At 37.5% G+C, this 22,768-nt stretch overlaps 1 protein-coding gene across 1 annotated transcript; it reads right to left on the bottom strand.

Annotated features, from left to right (window-relative positions):
• Positions 1–20,861: 20,861 nt before the first annotated feature.
• LOC105060306 (fasciclin-like arabinogalactan protein 2) lies at positions 20,862–22,389 on the bottom strand. The gene has a single exon (XM_010943969.3). It carries the CDS (start codon positions 22,271–22,273, stop codon positions 21,041–21,043), a length of 1,233 nt encoding a protein of 410 aa, XP_010942271.1. The 5' UTR covers positions 22,274–22,389; the 3' UTR covers positions 20,862–21,040.
• Between the last annotated feature and the right edge of the window lie 379 nt (positions 22,390–22,768).

The raw sequence follows: 22,768 nt of genomic DNA, 5'->3' as shown, positions 1-22,768 counted from the left end.
GTACTTAACTGCTAGCAGACCTGATATTATGTTTAGTGTTTGTCTTTGTGCTCGATTTCAATCTAATCCTAAAGAATCTCACTTGAATGCTGTTAAAAGAATCCTTAGATATTTGAATGGTACTCAAACTCTAGGATTATGGTACTCTAAGGACTCATTAATTGATTTAATAGGATATTCAGATGCTGATTTTACTGGATGTAGATTAGATAGAAAAAGCACTAGTGGAACTTGCCAATTTCTTGGAGTTAACCTAATCTTCCGGTTTAGCAAGAAACAAAATTCGATAGCACTGTCTACGGTCGAGGTCGAATACATTGCAGCCGGAAGTTGTTGTACTCAAATCTTGTGGATTAAGCAACAACTCGAAGATTTTGGTATCAAACTTAATGAAACTCCCATTAGATGTGATAATACTAGTGCTATAAATCTTACTAAAAATCCAATTCAGCATTCTAGGTCTAAACATATTGAAATCAGGCATCATTTCATAAGAGAACATGTTCAAAATAAAGACATAATCCTTGACTATGTTTGTACTGAAAAATAATTAACCGACATCTTTACAAAGACCCTAAGTGAAAATAGATTCTGTGAAATTAGAAGAGAACTAGGAATCCTTGATCCATTTGCTTAAATATCTCTCTAATCCCAAGGGTTCAATATCAAAAACTCTTTGAACTCAATTCTCTTGGGCTTAAAAGCTCAAAATTATCATTCTCATAATTGATCATTGAGCAAATATCCTTCTCCTAAAGTTTCGAATTTTTCAAAAATTGTTCATCATTTTTTCTGAATTTCTGTGAACCATGAGTCGACCCCGAGGGTCGACCCAATGGCAAACTTGTAGTTTTGGCCAAAATCCCACGGGCTCCTTCTTTTTGTTGAAATTCCATTCTTTGAGCCGATCCATTCCACCATCTTCATCCTCCCTCCAAAATCTTAGGTCCCCTTCTTCTTCCTCTCCAAACCCAAGTCCTACCCCCAAGATTCTTCTCTCATCACCCCTTACACCTCAAATCGACCCTTAAGAATCGAGCTCTTCTCTTTTTCCTCCCTTGATTGGAACGGATTGAGCGTGCCCTAGATCCTATCCTTCTCCTCCAAATTGGGGTATCACTCCTCCAAAAATCCCTATCCTTCCCCTAAAATCCCTCTATCTCTTCACACATTTGACCTCCTAAGACCCTTGCTTGCTCTGGTGGTGGAAATGGCTCCAAAAATGAAGCTCCCACAAAGAAGAAAGTCGATCCGCGAGTTGGAAGAAGGCGTGCGCAGGAAGAGATAGGCTTCACAGACCTCATTAGCTTCCATTCCTGTTTCAGCATCTGCTCCAGGTTCTTCTCGGTCTCCATTAAGCTCCAGTAAAATTTTCTTATCTGATAGAAAGGTAGAACCCAGAAAAAATATAGATTTCAGATTTTTTGAAAAAGAGGGGTTCTCCATTGGTTCAAAAAGATCAAGATTGGAGATTCTACTGCTCACTTAAAGAACTTACTTATGTGGATTTGGTTAGGGAATTTTATCTGAACTTGAGCTATGGCAATGGAACAGTAACATCCACTGTTAAGGGTATAGATATCTGTCTAGATCCTATACTTTTGGGAGAGATTCTTCATTTACCCTGTGAGGGATACTCAAACATGAAACTCTCAGTCAAGGAAGAAGAAATTAATATGATTTTAGGAAAAATTTTCTCAGAAAGTCTAAACAAATTAGAGGCCAAGATCCTTTCCATTGAGATGAGGATACTACATCAAATGGTAACAAAGCTTTTCTTTCCTAGAAGTGGTAGACATGACCTCCTCTTAGGCCGAGACATCTGCATCATGTTTCATGTGATTACCCAAACCCCCCTAAACCTCCCAGCATTAATGATTGAGGCCATGAGAGAAACACTGAATAGATCCAAGGTACATCTGCCTTTCGGTATGGCCCTCACTTTGGTATTCAGGAGGTTTGGAGTTAGTTTTGAGGAAGAGACTGCAGCTAGACTTTCTCACTTTGACACCATCAACCAACATACTTTGCACCGCATGGGATTTACTAAGACAGATGGTGGTTGGACTAAAAGTGTAGAAGAGAGAGTTGAGGACAGAGCTGAGGAAGAAGGTCCTTCATCACCTCTCTATGATATCAGGGCTGCATCTCCAGACATTCAGTTCGTTTCTGATCTCGAGGCTGGACCATCAGAGTCTACTAGGAGGCACACTCCAGTCCAGCAGCCAGACAGCAGAGCACATCCCTCAGAGATCAGATTGGCTGATGACCAAATAGAGATGATGTCTCAGCGTGTGGCTTCCTTACTTTCTCGACAGTTGGACACTTCAGCTTTTGCATAGAGATCCACATCACATGATGTATCAGATCAGACTTTGATCCCACACATCTCCACTGTCTTCCAGATGATTTCAGATCAGTCAGTTCGCATTCAGCAGCTTGAGGGTTATATATTGAGACTGACTGGGAGAGTACTTGACTTGTAGGGGCAAGTGTTAGCTCTGACACATCCACAGCCACAGGAGTGCATCACTGAGGTCTCAGATCTATCTACGGAGGCAGCCAGACTTAGAAGAGTTTTGGAGAGTGGATTTGATTTTCTGATGAGAGAGATCAGAGGCTCTAGTGAGCATGCATCCACCCAGTTCACTGCACTGCTACAGTTTGTTTCGAGAGCCTTGAACCTTCTGGATACCATCAGACTCTCTCTTGCAGTTCAGTCTGTTGCTTCTCAGCCTTCAGGATCATCTCACCCGTCCACTCGTGCCGGCACCTCCACTCGTGACAGAGGCAGACGGGGTAGAGGTCGAGCCCTTGGTCGTAATCCTTCATCTCCTCACCCCATCTCCGATTCATCTGACTCTGATCCATCCAGTCATGATCTCTACTAGATCCTTGTAGTTAGTCTTATCTTTAGTTTCATTCTAGGATCTATCTTTTGAGCCATGTAATGATGTTGACTGATTGATTTTTGTATTTTGGTATATGTATTGGAACAACTGTGTGGTATCAGTCACTTTTTGATTATATATATATACTCTTTGACTTTCAATGAATGACCTTCAAATTGAGTTGCTTTTAATCATGTGCATGCAAAATAACTCATATCCATAATGTAAAATACTATGAATTGTAATATGATATCCAATTGGTATATCTTTTATGTTTGCTGTATTCAGGGGGAGTAAAACAATACGCAACTAAGAAACAAGCAATAAAGAAGGAAGCTAAAGAAGTAACATTAGTAAAATTAATTCCATCAAAAGAAAGATATAGAGAAAATATATTTAAAAAGGGGGAGTAAACAATTTTTGTTGATGCTGTCAAAAAGGGGGAGAAATTAAAGAATCAAAAGCAAAATGTTAAGCAATTGAGAAATAAGCAAAGAGCAAATTCTCAAATTCTTAGGCAAATTCTGCTCTGATACTGAAATTAAAGAATCAAATGAGCAATATAAGCAATTGAGCAAATTTTTAAATGAGCAAATGAGCAAATTTTTAAATTGTTAAGCAATAAGCAAATTGTTAGGCAAATGAGCAACACAAGCAAATGGGCACATGTATCATGTGCCTAAGAATTAATCTTCTTTTCAAGCAAATGCATTTATAAGTAATTTTCAAATTGGTAGCAAATTTCTCATTTATCTTCAAACAACCTATGATGCATTTCATTCCAATACATGGCTATAATATTCAAATAATGCATCTTCATAACTTTGTAATTCATGCTCAATGTTTTATATATATGCTTTTGTTCAAGTGTTTTGTCATCATCAAAAAAGAGGAGATTGTTACTCCTTGGATTGATTTTGATGATTACAAAGCATTTGAAGGGGTACTAATGATTTTCACTTGAAAAAGATTTATTGCAATTTCAGAGGCAAAATCATAATTTTATCAAATCCTGATTTGAAAGCATCAAGTGCTAGAACAAAAGATTTGTGATCCATTGATAAAAATTTTATAGTTTTTGGACATGTATTTTGAAAGATATTCATGATTGAAAGATTTGAGTCGACCTCATGAGTCGACTCATGGCACAATGAGCTGATTGGCATGCAGATTTTTTGGCTGGCACTGTTTTGACACAGTCTGTGAGTCGATCCCATGGGTCGACCCCCAGGCATGAGTCGACCCATGAGTCGACCTCTGATATTTTTAGGCCAAAATTACAGAACCTTATTTTCTGCTGTTTTTCCACAGAGGTCGACCCCATGAGTCGACCCATGAGCATGAGTCGACCCATAAGTCGACCCCTGTGACGGAAATATTTTGCAACGACTAGTTTTTAACCCGTTTTAAGTATTTTTAATGCTCATTTAATATGGTCTAACGGCTCTATTTCAGTCCAGAATATTCTTCATACTACAGTAAAAATGGTCATTAACGACGCTATTAAGGTTATTTTATGACGCTAATAAGCATCGTCAATAACGTTTACGATGCTTCAAAAAGCATCGCCAAAGCGTCGCCTATGTAAGAGTGAAGACGAAAAGCGCCGACGCTTTTTAAAAGCATCGTTATTTTTTAACGACGCTTTAAAGCATCGTAAAATTAAATTATAACGGTGCTTTTTAGCGTCGTTAATGACAATGCATCCTCCACTCTACCAAGACGCTTTTTGAAGCGTCGGTTGTTAGGTTTTTAACGACGCTTATAAGCATCGTTAAACTTGGTGTAACGACGCTTATAAGCGTCGTTAAATATATTTCTAACGATGCTTTAAAGCATCGTAAAATTTAATTTTAACGGTGCTTTTTAGCATCGTTAATGACTCCACGTCCTCCACTCTACCAAGATACTTTTCGAAGCATCGGCTTTTTTGTCTTTAATGACGCTTATAAGCGTCGTTAAAATTGTATTAACAATGCTTATAAGCATCGTTAAAAGTTTTAAAAGAAAAAAAAATATCAATTTTATATACACAAAAAAAAGAATACATACATTCCTGTACAAAATTATATCAATTATTCTAACATAAACCTGTACAATCACCATCATTCACACCTGTACAATCACCACCATTCACACCAAAAGCAAACTTAAATAGCAAATTTAACCAAACCAAAAGATATTATTTTATATAAATAAAAATAAAGTACTAATCGTCCATTACAATCAAGAGTAATATAAATAAATATAAAAATACAATAAAAATAAAATAATGTCAATCCGCAGGCGGATGGTCGTCGCTGTCTCTACGTGACGTGCCGCTGTCTCGACGGATGTCTGATGTGCCAGGAGCCTACAAGAAACATATCAAAAGTATGATTTGCATATCTATAAATAAAAATATATAAATCATTAAATTAATACAAAAATATATATTTAATAATATGTGTTTACCTGAGATGGACCATACATCTCTAATAAAGATGTAAGCCGATCAATCTGTCCCCTCATGGCCTGCATCTCGGCACGGCTCTGTCGCATCTCCTCCATCTCAGCGGCACGACTCTGTCTAATCTCCTGTATCTCCGCCTCGAGTCTGCGAATGCGTGAATCCTGAGCATCTGCTGCAGCATACTGCGTATATCTACTAACCTCAGATAACTGAGTGGGGGTGACTCCTACTCCATAACCCCTCACTCGGCCGTAGCGCTCTGGTCCCATCAACTCTGTGAATACCTCAACCTCGATACGGCTCTGCTGCGTAGATGCTGCGGACTCGTCGTCATGCTCCGCAATGAGAGATGTAGCCCTCTCCTGTATTTATTTTGAAAACAAGAGTTATACATTAATAGCTAACAAAATTAAATTTAAATCATTGCAAAAAATAGAATATTAATAATATCGTACATATAAATCTCTCGACTCATCTCGAATAAAAGTACCATCCTGATGAGTATGAGTCATCCGGTAAAACTCCACTTGTCCGGGTTTTCTCCCATGCTCATCCACCTACACAAATAATTTCAATTTTAAGCAAACAGTTATAATAATTTAAAAAAAATATATGAGTATCGTGATACAGACATGGTCCACGATACATAATGATATTAGTTATATAAATATTTCAACATAAAAATTAAAAGTTAATTATGAAAGTTTAAGGAACATACAAACTCCTGTCGGAGTCGTGCATAACTCTTCGACCCCGATGTATGAGGAACAGACTGAGCTGCTCGTGCAGCTCTACCAATAGCAGAATAAGTCTGTAAAATAAAGTAAAAAACTTGTTATATGTATAATATATAATAAAAATCAATATTTTTATAAAATATTTAGAAAAAAAGATAATGAGCAGATAATATACCTGTGCCCTCTCGGAGAACCAATAATGAACCAACTCCATCTACTGATGAGGGGGTACATCAGGAGGACAATTCCTAGCAACCTCCTCCTCTGTCATACCCTGTCTCATATAGTCCTTCTTCAATTATGCTCTATATTCTTTCCATTTGCGGTTGAGAGACTTCATTACAAAATCATGAGTGGATGGAGGGAGAACAAACTTGCTCTATAAAAAAAAAAGTTAAATAAAATAAATTATATAAATGATTAACAATTAATATACAGTATGAACATCAATTCATTACCTCTATAACTCGGAGGAGCTCAACTTTGTACGTTGGAAGCATGTCATTCCATTTTGCATAGCCCAACGGACATAGCTGAGGCCTCCGAGCAACAGTCTCCAAAAATGAAGTCAATAAGTAGGCAGCTTTTTTAATTGGCTGACCTAGCTGATTGCACTCTATAACAATTCTCTCATCCTCACGCATCTGCCACACATCTCGTACTACTGTGGGTCCGCGTTTGGGGCGTACTCTCCCGGATCCGTCTGTAAAAAATATATAAAAGTAACTATATCATAAATATACATAAAATGAAATAAAAATAAAATTACATGAAAGACAATATATACCTTGCACGTGTATCTCATCATCTGGCTGATAAACAGGAGGATCATACTGTGCTGATGATGAAGGACAGGGCTCAGAATGCTGTGCAGCTGAACTGGCCTCAGGCTGCTGTGCTGAAGAAGACATACCGGCCTCTGTCTGTGAAAACTGAAACTGCACATTAGCATATCGTCCCCTGCGACGCATGATGTCACCTAGCATTTATATAAATAAAAGATAGAATCAGTTAATATATGGAGTAAAATAACACAATAATTAATGCAAAATATATACATCATAAATAATTATTATCAGTAACAATCAAGCAGTAGTGTTTCCTTCAAATTCTGTTCTAACCAACATCGTCGTAGCATTTAAATCATCAGCTGGCACAAAATTGTAGGGCATACATTGTGTATAAGTGTCATCGTCATCATCCTCCACTTGATTTTTCATATCATATAAGTCTTTAAGTTTTGTTTTGATGACAGTAAACCAATCTTTATCTTTTGCGTCTTGTACATAAAATACTTGACGAGCTTGAGATGAAAAAATGAATGAGTCATCCTTCAATAACACACCAGTGTGTATCAACCTTGAAAAATTTACAAATGTAAATCCATTTGCATCTTGTTTCAAACCCCTTGGTGAGTTTATGTCTATCCAATCACATCTAAACAGTACTACTTTAAATTTTTCATAATAATCCAACTCATAGATATCTTTAAGTGCACCATAATAGGATTTTTCTGTATTTTTTAAAATTTCTCCCATTCTCTAGTATTTTTTTTTAAAGCCATTAATTATGAAACCGTTATATCTATTCACAATCTTGTTAGGTCCTCGAGTAAGAGCTATTAGTTCATCTGAATTATTTGTCTCCATCATCTTTGATATCTAAAAATAAATGATATGATGAAGTGCTGTTGAGTTATCTGATATTAAATATGTATCAAAAATTAATGTATCCCATAATTAAATATAAATCACACCTGATTCGAAAGCCACATAGGGAATAACTCGACCAACCATCGTTGTTCAATCCTTGCATTAGGACGAATGTTATGATTGGCTCATCTCTGATAAATTAAAAATTCACTGCATAAAATATAAATATATCATTTAGAATATTATATCTAATATAAAATTTAAATTTTGATATCATTCCTTAAATATACTAACCTGCGATGGTCAGATATTATGTCACTATGAAGTAACACATAAAGATGTGCTTGTGCTAAAAATTTTTGATCAAGTACAATACTTTCAGCTCTTCCCAAGAATTTTTCAGCAGTTAAGAACTTATACAGTTCTGCATTCTTCACAAAGTCATTATGCTGTTGAGGTCGACTAAAAATAGTCTCTATACCTTGAAGATATCTTGAATAAAATGTCAAACATTCATCCGCAATATATGCTTCAGCAATCGAACCTTCGGGATAGGCTCTATTTCGCACATAATCTTTAAGACGTATAAGATACCTTCAAGAATTATATATTTATTAAAATATCAGTATGCTGTTGTTTCTAATAAAATTATCAAAAGATTTAAGGTTTGCAATAATACCTCTCAATAGGGTACATCCATCTATAATGTACCGGTCCACCAACTTTAACTTCTGAAGCTAGATGAATGAGCAGACGTACCATAATAGTAAAAAATTCAGGAGAAAAAATCTTTTTCATCTGGCAAAATGTAATTGCAATATCGAATTCTAACTGATCAAGTTTCCGAGGATCAATAACTTTGGAACATAATGCCTTAAAGAATGACGATAATCGAAGTACAATTGTAACAACTTATTTCGGCAATGACGATCTTAAAGCTATTAAAAAAATATCTTGCATCAATATGTGACCATCATGACTTTTAAGATTTGAAAGTTTTCAATCCTTTAGATGCACACATCGTGAAATATTTGATGCATATCCATCAGGTACCTTGATACTTTTCAAAACTCCCAAAAAATTATCCTTTTCTCGAGCAGACATTGTGTAACATGCAGGAGGCACATAAATTCTATCATTAGCAAGCATTTTAGGATGAAGTTCCTGTCGGATATCCATTTCTTTTAAATCAAGACGTGCCTTCATGTTATCTTTGCTCTTTCCATCAAGGTTTAAAAATGTTCCAAGTAAATTATCGCAAATATTCTTCTCTATATGCATGACATCAAGATTGTGCCGAATAAGATTATGTTTTCAATAAGGTAAGTCAAAAAAGATACTTCATTTTTTTCATAAATATTTACTGGGCTGTTGTGTAGATGCTATCTGTGTGTCTTCCTCATTTTCATCCTCGAAATAATTGTCTGGATTTTGAAACATCTCTGCATCTATAGTACTGATACTGACTTCCTCTGATAACCCTTCGTGCACTGAGCTTTCAACATCATCCCTTCCTCTTTTTTTAGAAGACTTTGAGTGCTTACCATAGCTGTAATTGATGCCATCCATTTGTCTATGAACATCAGTTCCAGAAGGTGGAATAGGGGCACATCCTAATTCTATAGTACCATCAAACAAATCTTTCTGAAATCGAAACGGATGATTTGCTTCTAACCATCGACGATGTCCCATGTAACAAAATTTACCTCCATGTTTTAACCAAATTGAATGTATTGAATCTCCATAACAAGGACATGCGACCCGTCCCTTTGTACTCCAGCCAGATAAATTGGCATATGCTGGAAAATCATCAATAGTTCATAACAAAGCTGCCTGTAGTTTAAATGTTTGGCCGTTGGAAGCATCAAATGCATCAACACCCTCCCACAACTGTTTCAATTCCTCTATTAAAGGCTGTAGAAAAATATCAATATCATTGCCTGGACCCTTATCTCCTGGAATAACCATTGACAAGATAAGTGATGATTGTTTCATGCACATCCACGGTGGCAAATTGTAAGGTATTAAAATGACTGGCCAAGTACTGTAGGTAGAACTCAGGATCCGAAATGGATTGAAGCCATCAGAAGCTAAGCCAAACCTAACACTGCGAACATCAGAAGCAAAATCAGGATGCCTATCATCAAATGCTTTCCATTGAAGACTATCTGCTGGATGTCTCAACATTTCATCCTTTGTACGTCCTTCATCATGCCATCTCATTGATGAAGCTATTTTTGATGATGCATAAATCCTTTTCAATCTAGGTATAAGAGGAAAGTAACGCAATATCTTGGCCGGTTTCTTTTTACTCCGTGTTGCATCCAATTCATTCAGTACATCGTCTCAATCTTCTTTTTGTGTTATCCATCTTGAAGATCCACATATATTGCATGACTCTTGATTAGCATTTTCATCCCGATATAACATACAATCTTTCGGACAACTATGAATCTTTTCGTATCCAAGATCCAATTTCTTTACTACTTTCTTGGCTTCATAATACGATGGTGGTAAACGAGTACTTTCTGGAAATGCATCCTTTAATAACTTGAGCAGCATGGTAAAACTCTTTTCAGACCATCCATTCAAATATTTTATATGAAATAAATGTACAAGAAAAGAAATCTTAAAAAATTTTGTACAACCCGGATATAATTCTTCATCTGCATCTTTCATTAAGGTGTGATAACGAGCTGTCTCATCATTAGATGTATGTATAGGCTCCTCAACATGCATACGTTCCGTATACGTACATCTATCAAACATCCCAACTGTTTCTTGTATACTACTGGATTCTCCTAAATTTTGAACACCAAGTCCAAAAGCATCTGTGATCAAACCCCTTATATCATCATCTCTTGCAGAATTATCTTGTAGGCTAGTAGATCCAAAATGAGTCAGGGATTGGTTACATGATGATGGCAACATAGATTCTCCATAAAAATTTCAGTCGGTATAACCTCTTAAAAAATCATTCCATACCAAATGTTCTTCAACAATTTGTGGATCTAAAGAAGAACTATTTACACATTTCCGACATGGATAAAAAATCTTTTCATTCAAACTACTTTTCTCCATACCAAATTTAATGAAGTCATGAACTCCATCTAAATATTCTTTACTATTTCTTGGTTTATTTATCCAACTTTTGTCCATTGCAGGATAAAAATGACCGAACTTGCAATTTATCTAAAAATAAAAAAAAATTATACAATCTATATTAATGCAATGAGTAAAAAATATCAGTCATTTCATAAAATCTAAAAAAAATAACAGCTAGATAAAGTTTACATAGTAAATGCTTGCTATCATCAACTAATAGGTAAAGAAGGTCCTATCCCATTCAAAAAATGCATTAATTCTATAGGTCAATTACAGAAATCAAATGATATGCAACAAGAGTCGAAAAAAATTTCGGCAGTATTTTCTCTTAGTTCTCCCGTATAGGGAGAACAAAAGAAAAATATCATCCAAAATTTTTTTCGAACCCTCAGCATACCATTTGATTATGGTAATGACCTATAGAATTACTCACATTTTCTAAACTGTCCATACTGGATAATCAATTGATCAATGTACATAATTCTTTTATTCGTACAAAAATAAATAAATATATGGATACAATAGAATATGTACATTAATCAAAAGATGGATCTATGTTTCTATGCAATGTAATTTTTTTTAAAATTAATTCATAATTAACATTGCCTGATATCTTTCATCACATCCCTCTAATGAGCTGGCAACTTTATCACCTGTTGTCTAACTTTGTATTTAATATTGCTTGAAAGTTATGCTAAGGAAGCAAGAACTATGAATCTTGTCATGTATTCTAGACCTAGTCTACTTCAAGTCTTGTCATGAGGCAGATCATAGCCATATCCACAGAGACTAAGAGAGAAAAAGAAGTATAATACCTGATATTAACTTGGAGAGTAACGGACAAAGAAACTTGGCCCAGCTTAATCCAGATGCTTAGTCTTCATCAGCCACGAAGATAAGGATAACGTAGGCCACACGATATCAGGGTCCAGCCACATAACGAGCGCCACATGTCAGATAAGCAATCAATCAGGATTCATGAAACTATGAAATTATCCATTCATCAACCATGTATCACAACCTTAATTAATTGTACTATATATTTTCGGGTGAACCTCATAGAGAGATACTAAGAGGGTGTGGTTGTAAATTGATCTAGCTCTATATCATTTATTTTATATAGTTGAAGATATTATCAATAATTATGTTGTTGATTATAATTATTTATGGTTATACATTTTTTTGAAGAATATGTTACAATAAATTTTGAAGAATATGTTACACATTGGAATGTTTATTTCATTAGTTGTCATTTAAATATATATATATATATATATATATATATATATATATATATATATATATATATATATATATATATATATATATGACTGAAACGTAGATGTGTCCAGAACTTTAATGAATAAGCTCAGTATATAGTTACAGAATAATTCCATTGTTGGCAGACAAGATGTCTACATGTATCATGCATGTAGTTTATTTAAAATAAGACTGAGACCCCATGAACCAAGGATTGGAAAAATGTAACGTTTTTTTTTTTTCAAGTCTTTGAAAAATGTTTATTGTCTTTTATCTTTTCAGTTAAAACTTAATGCAAAGAGTGTAACTTTAATTTAGAGAAGATGGCATTTATAATCATAGGCAATTGGCTAAAGAAATCAATTCGTGGTTCATCGGCGAAAGGTAAAAAGTAATTGTGGCCTAAATTTCCCTAGAACTAGAAGCATGCATTTGTTTTGGGTCTATGTATCTTGTAACAACTTATAAATCATAGTAAAATATTTGCATGAACAGAATAAGTACTGCATGCATTAAGGATGTTTTTTTCTTTAAGATTAGGATGTTTACGGTATTTTTTTTTTGGTAAGAAGATAAAACATCTACATTCTAACCTTTTTTGCTGCCAACCATAGCCAATTGGGTTACAACACCCATTCAAATGACACCTAGGACATTCCGTAAGCATGCCCTGTGCTAGCAAAAGTTCAATATCACTAGACAGCATACGTTTTATGTAAGGAAATATTACATGTTTATTCTCAGATAGCAAATAAGTACAATTAATTGGACCTTTTCCATACCAAATGTCTTTTCATTAAAATAATTTCTTCGGCAAGATCTCTCATAATCCTTGTTTCGCTAGGCTAACCATGTGTTATACCCATTTCTCTTCACCATAATAGATACAAGACAATAAATTGAGAATTTCTTTAATGAAGCATGAAATTAAAAACGAAAATGAACAGGAAACATGGACTGTGAATTATATTAAGGGACCTGTGGTGTTACAAAAGAGTACTGTCTCAATAACACTCTGAATTCTGAAACTACATTAAATTATGACAGATTATTTAAAACGACAATAGCATAATACTAAAATCATGATAGGAGACAGAGACATCCTGATCCGTTAAAAGGTTAAGTATGGATCAAGATTTTGTATATTGCTCTCCTTACTTTATTCGATACGAACCTAATCTAACTCAACCTGTTGTCATCCATATCGAATACTTTTTCATGACAATACCTCTCTAGAGTTTTTATTTAGTACAATCCCATATTTTGATAAGATCTTTCTAACAGAAAAAAAAAACATTCATTACTTGAAGGCATTGTTGCCATATAACTTACCTATTTCATTATTTAACTTGTCTACATATTAAGATAGATAAATTGTGCACTAAAAGAAGTCGTACGAGAAATGGAACCACGCATCTTATAAGAATCTTGGCCGTATAAGATGAAAAAAAGAGAAAAAAATATCCCAACCGATCAAAGAAGAGTTTCCTTGGTCAATCTCCAAAGAAAAAGAAAAAGAAAAAAAGGAATAACTTGTTATGTTTGACAAAGTGTCCTGCCTCCATGCTTCTATTATCTTCCAATTGCGTAGCTCTCTTCATTTATTTTTTTTTGGCTTAGAATTATTTTTCTTTGATGCAAGGGAGATTAAAATCTCACAATTCTACCACTAGATAAAGATTAAAACATGAATTACTGTCCGATAATTAAGGTACCAGAGCATCAAAGAAAGAGACTTAATTTATTCAAGAAAAATTAAGGCTTATTGATTGGTTGACAAAAACATATCATTATTCCATTCTATTTCTACATCACAAATTATTAGCAACTCTAATATATGCAATTTATAACCACATGCAAATGGGAACATACTCATAGATTCAAAATCCAGCAACTAACTCCTCGTGTGCCTCACTCGTCTTTAGGTATTGTTTTCAAGATGGCATGTGGTTTGAGAAGAAAGGCACCACTTTGGATGGTCAACCCGCAAGGCTTTTTTTTTTCTTTTTTTTGGGTACAAACCAAGAATTCCTCCATCCGCCACATATTGCATCGAGTCCGGGGATCACGGATGTAAATTGTTTCTGACAAACAATCGCTTGCACCAAACATCATAAAATAACCACTCTCCCAACCCATTGCACAAACAAACAACTCCCAAGAATAATAATAACAGAAGGCAAATGGATTTCTATAGATGTGATCGAAAACTTCTACACCATTTCACCAACCCATAAATGCTTGAACACAGTAGATGATATGAACCAAAACAAGACAATCGCTGGCAACAAACATCATAAGACCACTGCCACAGCCCATCGCATAGAAAAAAATTAAACTTACGTCGAAAAAAATAATTATCAATAACATATCTTACTTTTGTGCCTGCGAAGATGGCCACCGGGAGGGGGGAGGAGAGGAGGGCCGGTGGGGAGGGGAAGATGGTTTGGACCGCGCGGGTGGGCGTCGACAGACGCGGCAGCAGAGGGGAGCGGCGGACGGTGGTGAGGCATGGACGGCGGGTGCGCGTGGACGGCGGGTGCGGTGCCGGCGGCGGAGATGGGCCGGGGTCGGCGGAGAGGAATGGGTGGAAACTAAAGGGGCGGCGGTAGATAGATTAGGGCACGCGCGGGGGTATAAAGGAACCTAACGACGCTTTTTAGCGTCGTTAAATAATGATGTAAAAAAGCGTCGGTATTGTTTTTATTTGACGACGCTTTTGCTAAAAGCATCGGCGTTGACAATTCTCAAATTTTACGACGCTTTTAAGCATCGTTAAAACACGACGCTTTTTAAAAACGTCGGCAGGTCAGCGTAACCTGCCGACGCTTTTCAAAAGCATCGACAAAAAATGGTTGCTAAATGCCATTCTTCCTGTAGTGCCACCATTCCTTAAAACTATAAAAAGGACAAAAAGGTGGGAATCAAAAAAAAGAGAGAGATTTTTGAAAAGAGAAATTCAAGCATACTTTTCAGCCCTAAGCAAGAACTCACTCAAAGCATTCAAGAAGCTTTTAATTCAAGCTCACCAACTCTTCAAGTGCTCATTCAAGTCTCCAACCACCTTGAGAAAATCGAAAAGAGCCTTCTTCTCTTTGAATAAAGTGTATTTAAAGCCTGATTCGCTCATTAAAGGAGCTTCTTTTGTATTTTCTGTGCTATTGATTGTAATACTCTATTTGAGTTTTTGTTTTTATTTTGGAAGGGTTCCAAAATAAGGGAAGGTTGATCCGAACCTTGAATCGGAGTGTATTGGGTTGGCTTGTACCCGAAAAACAAGTGGACTAGTTTGGGATAGCTAGAGTCGGAGGTTCCGACGAGTGTATTCAAGTTGAATACAAGTTAGTGGATTGAAATTTTCAAGTAGGAGCTTGGAGAGTGGACGTAGGTGCAAGGTTGGCACCGAACCACTATAAATTCTTTTTATTTGTGTTGTGCCTAATTGCTCTTCCTTAGAACTTCTTTATTCTCTTGCCTTCTTGCATTTAACCATTAGCTTTGAATCAACTATACTTTCCTTATTTATCTAGCAATTATTAAATAATTTTCATAAGGTATTAGTTAAGTTTAAAATTTTTAGAAACCCAATTCACCCCCTCTCTTGGGTTGCATAGCCGGGCAACATGATCTTTTCAAAGAGACTTGAAATCGCTTTGATATCACGATGCATGTCAACTCCATCCTGGACATGTCTAGCATTTTTGAAACCCATTATTGATGAATCTTATTGATTGATCTTGACTTTGATCTAATTTATGCTTTACGATTTTTTGATCGAGTTACTTGGATCTAACCCTTGACTAGGAGATCCATCCCTCAACTTGGAGATCCTAAATTGCTTTGGTGCCTAAACAACCTATTGGACCAACCGCCTAGTCAACAATCTTCTTTTCTTATAATTTACTTCTATTGAATTCATCGAATAAAAGTTGATCATATCTTTAATATTTTAAATAGGATTATCCGATTCTTCTAACGGAATCTAAAGATCTAGGACAAACGAGGTAAATAGATCTTATACTCCTAATTTATTTTTAAATTATTATATTTTTCATGCAAATAATCTATTACTGATTAAATTATATTTTTTTATAAAATAAAGATTTATATATGAGATATGATAAAAGAATAATTTATTATGATAAGTGGTTCTATGAATATATTTTATGAAAATAACATATTTATAAAGCATAAATTTTATTATTTTTATTTATATATATATATGTTTTAAGAAAAAAAATATAAAATATTTTAAAAGCTCTCAAATAGCCACGAATGAATTTTTAGAGAAAGATCGACATCCAGAGCTAGCTTCTATAAGAATACAGATTCTGCTAGTGAGTATAAAGTTAATATATGAAACAAGAACTTTATCGATTAAGAACACTGATCTTGTCGTGGATATAAAATGACCATAGCATGAATATTTGTGAGAAAGATTTTGTAACACGATATAAATATATAATAAAAATAATTTATAAATCATGTTTATGAAATATTCATGATTTATGCATGCATGATTACTTTATGACTTGTTTCATTATATGTTCTATGAAATATTTTATTTTATAATATTTATTATTTTTTAAATATTATATTATCATGAAAAATTTATGCTTGATCCGATAAGAAAGTATAGATTTTACTTATTAAGCTAGTATACTTCATATCTCTTTATTTTTTATTTTTTCAGATGAATAAGGTTAGAAATAATGGAGGATCCAGACTTGGGGTTTGCATAGCAAGTTGAGATCGAATTTTGTAGCTAAAATTTAGTTTATTGGATGATTATGGACTTATAGTTAACTATTTATAAATTTTGAGACCTAAGTTTGGTATTTGATTTTAGATTTAGATGCTTTGAACCAATCTCGATTTATTTGCTTGAGAAATGATAGAATTGAATCTTTTATTATAATTTCTTTATGATAAATTTTAGTTAATTATAATTGTTAGGCTTTGTGTTATTAAGGATAGTATCCCTTGATAGTCTGACCATATTATGTCCTGAATTTAGAGTGTGACAGTAATAAGAAAAGATATATAATATTTTCAAAGCTAAAAAAACTTTCGCTATGACACTATTATTTAATACTAAACTATGATTGATGATCATAATACAGTGTTAGATTTTTCAAGAAAAAAATATTCTCCAATCTTTATTATTTATCATTTTTTAATTTTGTATTCTAGATCTTGTATATGCTAATATTATATGTAAAACCTCCTGTTATTGTTGTTTACAAATCGACCTGAATATCTTCAACCTAAATTGCAAAAAGAACCCTTCCATTAATAATTCATCATTTCAATTAACCATGGATCCAGTTTAGCTAATCAGAGGTAGAACATGCTCACTTAACCTTTGGTTGATCTCCACTTGGTCTAAATACTACTCCTTTTCTTCCTCCCTCCTTTCCCATCTCCTCCTCGTTGGTCATCTCCTTTCTTTTTTCTCTTTTTCAGAATTGAACTTAGATTTAGTTATATTTGAATAATTAAACTACATATATGGTCCATATAATATAACAATATAAAGAAAATTGACTACATGATTTATGCTAATTCCATTTCTTCATGCTTAGATCTCCACATTTTCTCTTGCATGCTATTCTTAGCTCTTGCCCATTATTGTTTTAATTCGAAAATCCTAATAAATGTTTAAATTATGATCATGTTTCAATCCAACTAAACATAGTCGGAAATTTAAATTTGTTTCAACTGTAATTAGATTTTTGAAAACTAATTATTCATATTCCATATCATACTCCTATCATATTGCAACCTATCACAGATTATTGTGATAAAAGTTTTTTACTTTTGAAAAATTATGAAAACCTAGCTAGTTGGCCTACCAAAAATCATGTGCCAAATCAAGTATAAAAAACTTGATTTCAATCTCGAATCCGATTATTGATCCAGTTTGAATGCGAGTTCGGAAGTTACTCATTTGGTGGATCGGAAGTTGAATCTGAAATTAAATTTCTTGATTAAATTTGGATGTGGGTACGGCATGGAGACCCTCCCTTGACGTGGTAGCTTTACTAGAGATGGACTAGTGCCAAATATAGATTTGTTGTGACTAAAATAGTCCTAAAATTTTAATCTACCTCATCTCACCGCGATGTGTCATATATCATGATCGCCACGCACAACGATTTCCCCGCCACTACAATTTAACTGCGCTCCTCTTTGCCGCTCAACATTTAACCGTAAAGGCAGCATATGTACGGTCCCCAGATTCTCGCTCCGTCAAATCACCAACCCGAATCGAACGGCCTCCAAAGCTCTCGAGCACCGAGCCGCTATTCCCGGTCGACCGTTGTTCGACGCTCGTCAATCCGTTGTCCAAACCAACCACCCCGTCGCCGGCCCTCCCACAACCATTGATCCCTAACGGTCGAAAGATCCCCCTCCGCCCCTGAAACTCCCGCCATCCTCCGCCCCTATAAATTACTCGCCAAACTCCTCACCTCCTCCAGCCCACAAAAAGTTTCTACCCTCCCAGCGACCCCCGCCGCTCTCCCCAGAAAAATGTACCGCGTCCTCACGATCGCCGCTCTCCTCCTCCTCTACCCCGTGGCCTTCGCCGAGGCCAAGGGCACCGCGCCGGCTCCGGCGCCTCATCCCGACGAATCCAATCCCCCAGCGACCGCCCCTTCCGCCGAATCCCCTGCCTCTACATCAAAGGCTCCCGCTCCGGCTCCGGCTGAGAAGACCGCCCCGACTCCCGTCGCCACCCCCGCCAGGGCTCCAGCGACGTCTCCGTCGACCGCCCCGGCGTCCTCCCCTGTCGTGAGCTCCGAAGCTCCCGAAGTCCAGAGCCCGCCGAGCCCTCCCATGCCGGCCGCAGGGGGCTCGCCGGCAGAAGCGCCGGGTCCGGGTGCCGCTGACGAGCTATCCGGGAGCGTCAGAAACGGGGCAGGTCTCATTATGGGCGGGGCCGTAGTCGCCTGGGTGGCCCTCGCCGCTTTCTAAGAACGGAAGATGATGGGATTCGATTCCTACCATCTTCTATTGTTCCTTCGATCCGTGATGACCGGTGCGATCTCTCTTGCACGGTGGTAAAAGGTCGCTCAAACTGGGAGGTTACTACTATTTATTTTAATTATTTATAATTTGAAAATTACAAAAAATCGGATTTATCCCAAGGAAGAAGAGAAACAGTTACAAGTTTCCATATAATTCTAGTGGGTGCTTTGTATTATAAATGAATTTAGTAAGGCATGCTAAGATCACAGTGTCCAATATATTCCTATACGGCATGAAATACACATAAAAGGCATAATTATTATAGGTATTGAGGCAGCATTTGATTAGTGGTTGTGAGTCTACGCTCGTATAACATAACATTGAATGAGCATAAAGATGAAATTAACAGACATTTAATATCCAAAAGAAAAAGGATAAAAATGTGGTATATCTTGAAAATAGATAGTATTTTTTGAGAATATTAAGAAATAAGAAAAATATTAGGCGCTGAGCGAAGCTGATCCGGGCTTTGAAGAAAGCCTACAGGGATGACAAGCAGCATGCATTATAAGCTGTTGGGTGGAATTAATGTCAGGTTGAACCTAATGATGCAAATCCAGTATGGAAACTAATGATTTCTCTTGACCTTATTGAGCCAAAAGCAACTTAAACCAATTTATGCAATAGTTTATGACAATCAGAGTGATCCATAAAAATGATTTACAGTTAATCAGTTAATAAATTGACCAGAGTAAAAGTAAAAACCGTGGATCCAAAATAACGTGAGTCTTGAAAGAGAATTTTTAAAATTCTTGTGTTTGTCGTAGCTATACATTATTTCTGTCCTTGCCATCTCAAACTATTTCAATTGATAAACAGGCACTCATTTTCCATAAACCATTTGATGGTTTCTATCACAAACCCTTGAGTCTTTCCCCAGTGACTATTGTGTTGGTTAAGATTAAAAAGAGGAAACAAATAACTACGTGTCTGCAATTGGAATTTGATTCAAGATAGTGTAATCAAGGGAAGGGCATAATGACAGAGGTACTCAAACAAACGTTATTAAAAAAAGGACATTATAAAACAAATCTGTAGATTAATATGGTTAGGTTTAGGACTGGGTCAGACTTTCTTCTTGCCGTTCTACTGTTTGCCTGCTTAAACCCATTCTATTAGCTGTGCCGGCCCCTTTGATGTTATAATATAACGCCTTAGAAGCTTACAGGGGGCAGATGAATGCGGGAAGGAAAAACTCATACTAGACTTCATGCATACAGTAGGACAGAGAGAAAATTACAGGAGAGTCTCATGGGATAATCCTATAGATGCAATTTTCTAGGACACCACCCTGAATGAAGGAATTGCTGCTGCCGAAATAGAATTTCAAGTACAACTAACTCTCACTGGAACCCCAGAATTGCAATGCAAAGATTGAGGAGATGGAGCCACTGTCATTGCTTGCTCTGATTGAAATGCGACAAGTGGAAGGATTAGAGAACAAAAATATTTGATATCATCACCACGTTCTTAATTTTATTTTATTTTAATAGCCTTTCATGTATCATCCATGTGCCTCTGTCCAATATTCCCACACCAGTTTCTCCAAATCCAGCTGGCTATTTTACTTTCTTATTATAAGAAAAGACCAGCATCCACCGCTCTCAAATTACCACGTATAATCCAAATAAGAATATCTAGTATCGTAATTATTTATGGTTCGTAAAATAAAAAAATTTAGCTCCAAACCTTGTCTCTATTCTGTAACAAAGTATAGACAAACAATCCAAAGTCCAGCGAATGCTAATATTACAAAATGTTGCATAATTTAAGATTTAACATTACAAGCAATCCACTTATAACCCCCTCCATCGATCAACGACGGAGATTTCTCTCACTTATTTCACCACCAAATCAATTACACAAATTTTTCTTGTAAAGAAAAAGAAAAGGAGAAAAATAAAAGGAACTCTAGTAAACACCCACGGCCGCCACCGCCGCGACGGTTGCCACCGCCGCGACGACCCACTTACCACCACTCCTCCTGGCGGCGTTGTCGGAGGCCTTCTCGTCTGCCGGCGCCTCTTCCGGTCCGGCGGGAGCGGGAGGCGAGGCTGTACCCTTGGCGGTCTTGTGCTTCTTCGCCACCGGCGCCGGCGCCGGCGCCGACACATCCACGGCGACCTTGAACAGCTCCCTTGGTTCCAAGACCTTGTCGACCACGAAGACGGCGACCGGATCCTGATCGATGATGGTGGATTTGATGGTCGCCGTGACGATCTTGGTCTTGAGAGTGACGACCTCGCCATCGTTCTGGACGGTGTAGTTGAAGCTCTTGGAGGTGCCGTCGGTGGCGAGGGTGTTGACGGCGCCGTTGTTGGACTTGAGCATCTGGATGGAGTAGTAGACGGGGACGCCGTGGTAGAGGAGGAGCGACGCCTTGCCCTCGGCGGTGAGGTTCTTGAACTTGGGCATGAAGGCCTTGACGGCGGCGTCGCCGGGGCAGAAGACGGTCAGGCCGCCGTCGACGGTGGCGTCGAAGGTCTTCTCGACGTCGGGGTCGGCGAGAAGGAGGTCGGCGAAGGCCTTGCAGCCCTTCTTGGACATGAGGTCGGTGAGGTTCACCGGCGCCGGAGGCGGGACGGGCGCCTCGGCCTCCGGCGAGGTGAGGACGGCATTGATCTCGATGACGGAGAGGTCGTAGGGCATTTCTTTGACGGACTTAACGAAACTGGCTGGAGCTGTGCTGTCGCCGGCGTCCTGGGCGATGAAGGTGACCTTGCCGGCTCGATGGTCGGTGATGTTGACGTAGCCCGAGGTTCCAGGGGCGTCGCCGGTGGCCTGGAACATGGAGGAGGCGACGGCGGAGCCGCCGGTGAGCTGGTGGAGCTTCTTGGCGCCGTAGTAGTCGGCGAGGATGTGGAGGCGGAGAACGTTGCGAAGGGACTCGAGGGTGAGGTGCTTGGCGAGGAGCGGGGCCATGGCGGAGTTGTCGACGGCGAGGACGGTGATGGTCCGCCGCCGGTTGATCTCGCCGGCCAGCCGGGTAGCGCTCAGGTAGTGGTTGAACGTCGAGAACTCCGGGTGGTCTGCCAGGATCTTGGTTATGTTGTAAGTGTGGGTCGCCGCGAGGGTCGCCGGAACGGAGCCCGCCAGGACGACAAGGACGCCGACGATGGCCAGGATATCCCAGAGCCGCCGCATTTTTCGCTGCTGTTGCGGATAAAATTATCGGGATATCAGGATAGGATATCCACCGGCGGTGGAGGAGGAGAAGAAGTAGAAGGGTACGGAGGAAAGCGCTGGGAGTGGGGGATGAGGTCTATCAACAGTTTAAGTAGTGGAGATCTCGAAATCGTGTTTAACTCTAAGCTTAGCATTGCAAATAAATTACGAACGTTGCCATTGTGTCAAGATGCAGACTTCCTGTGGGACAGGTTGGTCCGACGTCAGATGCAAGGAAAGCAAGGTATTTCTTACTCTTTTTCTTTTTTTTTTTTCTTTTTTCTTTTTTTTCGGGTCCGCTTTCTTTACACGATGAGGGAATCTCATCCCTAAACGAATTAACCCCTAAAAATGTAAAAGCTTGAGGTTATTAGCAGAATCAAGATTACCGTCCAGCAACAAATATTATAAAATGATCATCAAAATTAAGTGCATGAAAATAAAAATTAAATTAACAAAAAATAAATGTACGAT

Source organism: Elaeis guineensis, chromosome 1 (assembly GCF_000442705.2).
Source record: "Elaeis guineensis isolate ETL-2024a chromosome 1, EG11, whole genome shotgun sequence".
NCBI classification, from domain to species: Eukaryota; Viridiplantae; Streptophyta; class Magnoliopsida; order Arecales; family Arecaceae; genus Elaeis; species Elaeis guineensis.
Note: the sequence above shows the minus strand (reverse complement) of the source record. Positions and strands in the feature narration are given on the sequence as shown.

Bases quoted from the DNA above. Each gene is read 5' to 3' on its own strand.
- LOC105060306 (XM_010943969.3), bottom strand. From the start codon at position 22,273: ATGCGGCGGCTCTGGGATATCCTGGCCATCGTCGGCGTCCTTGTCGTC.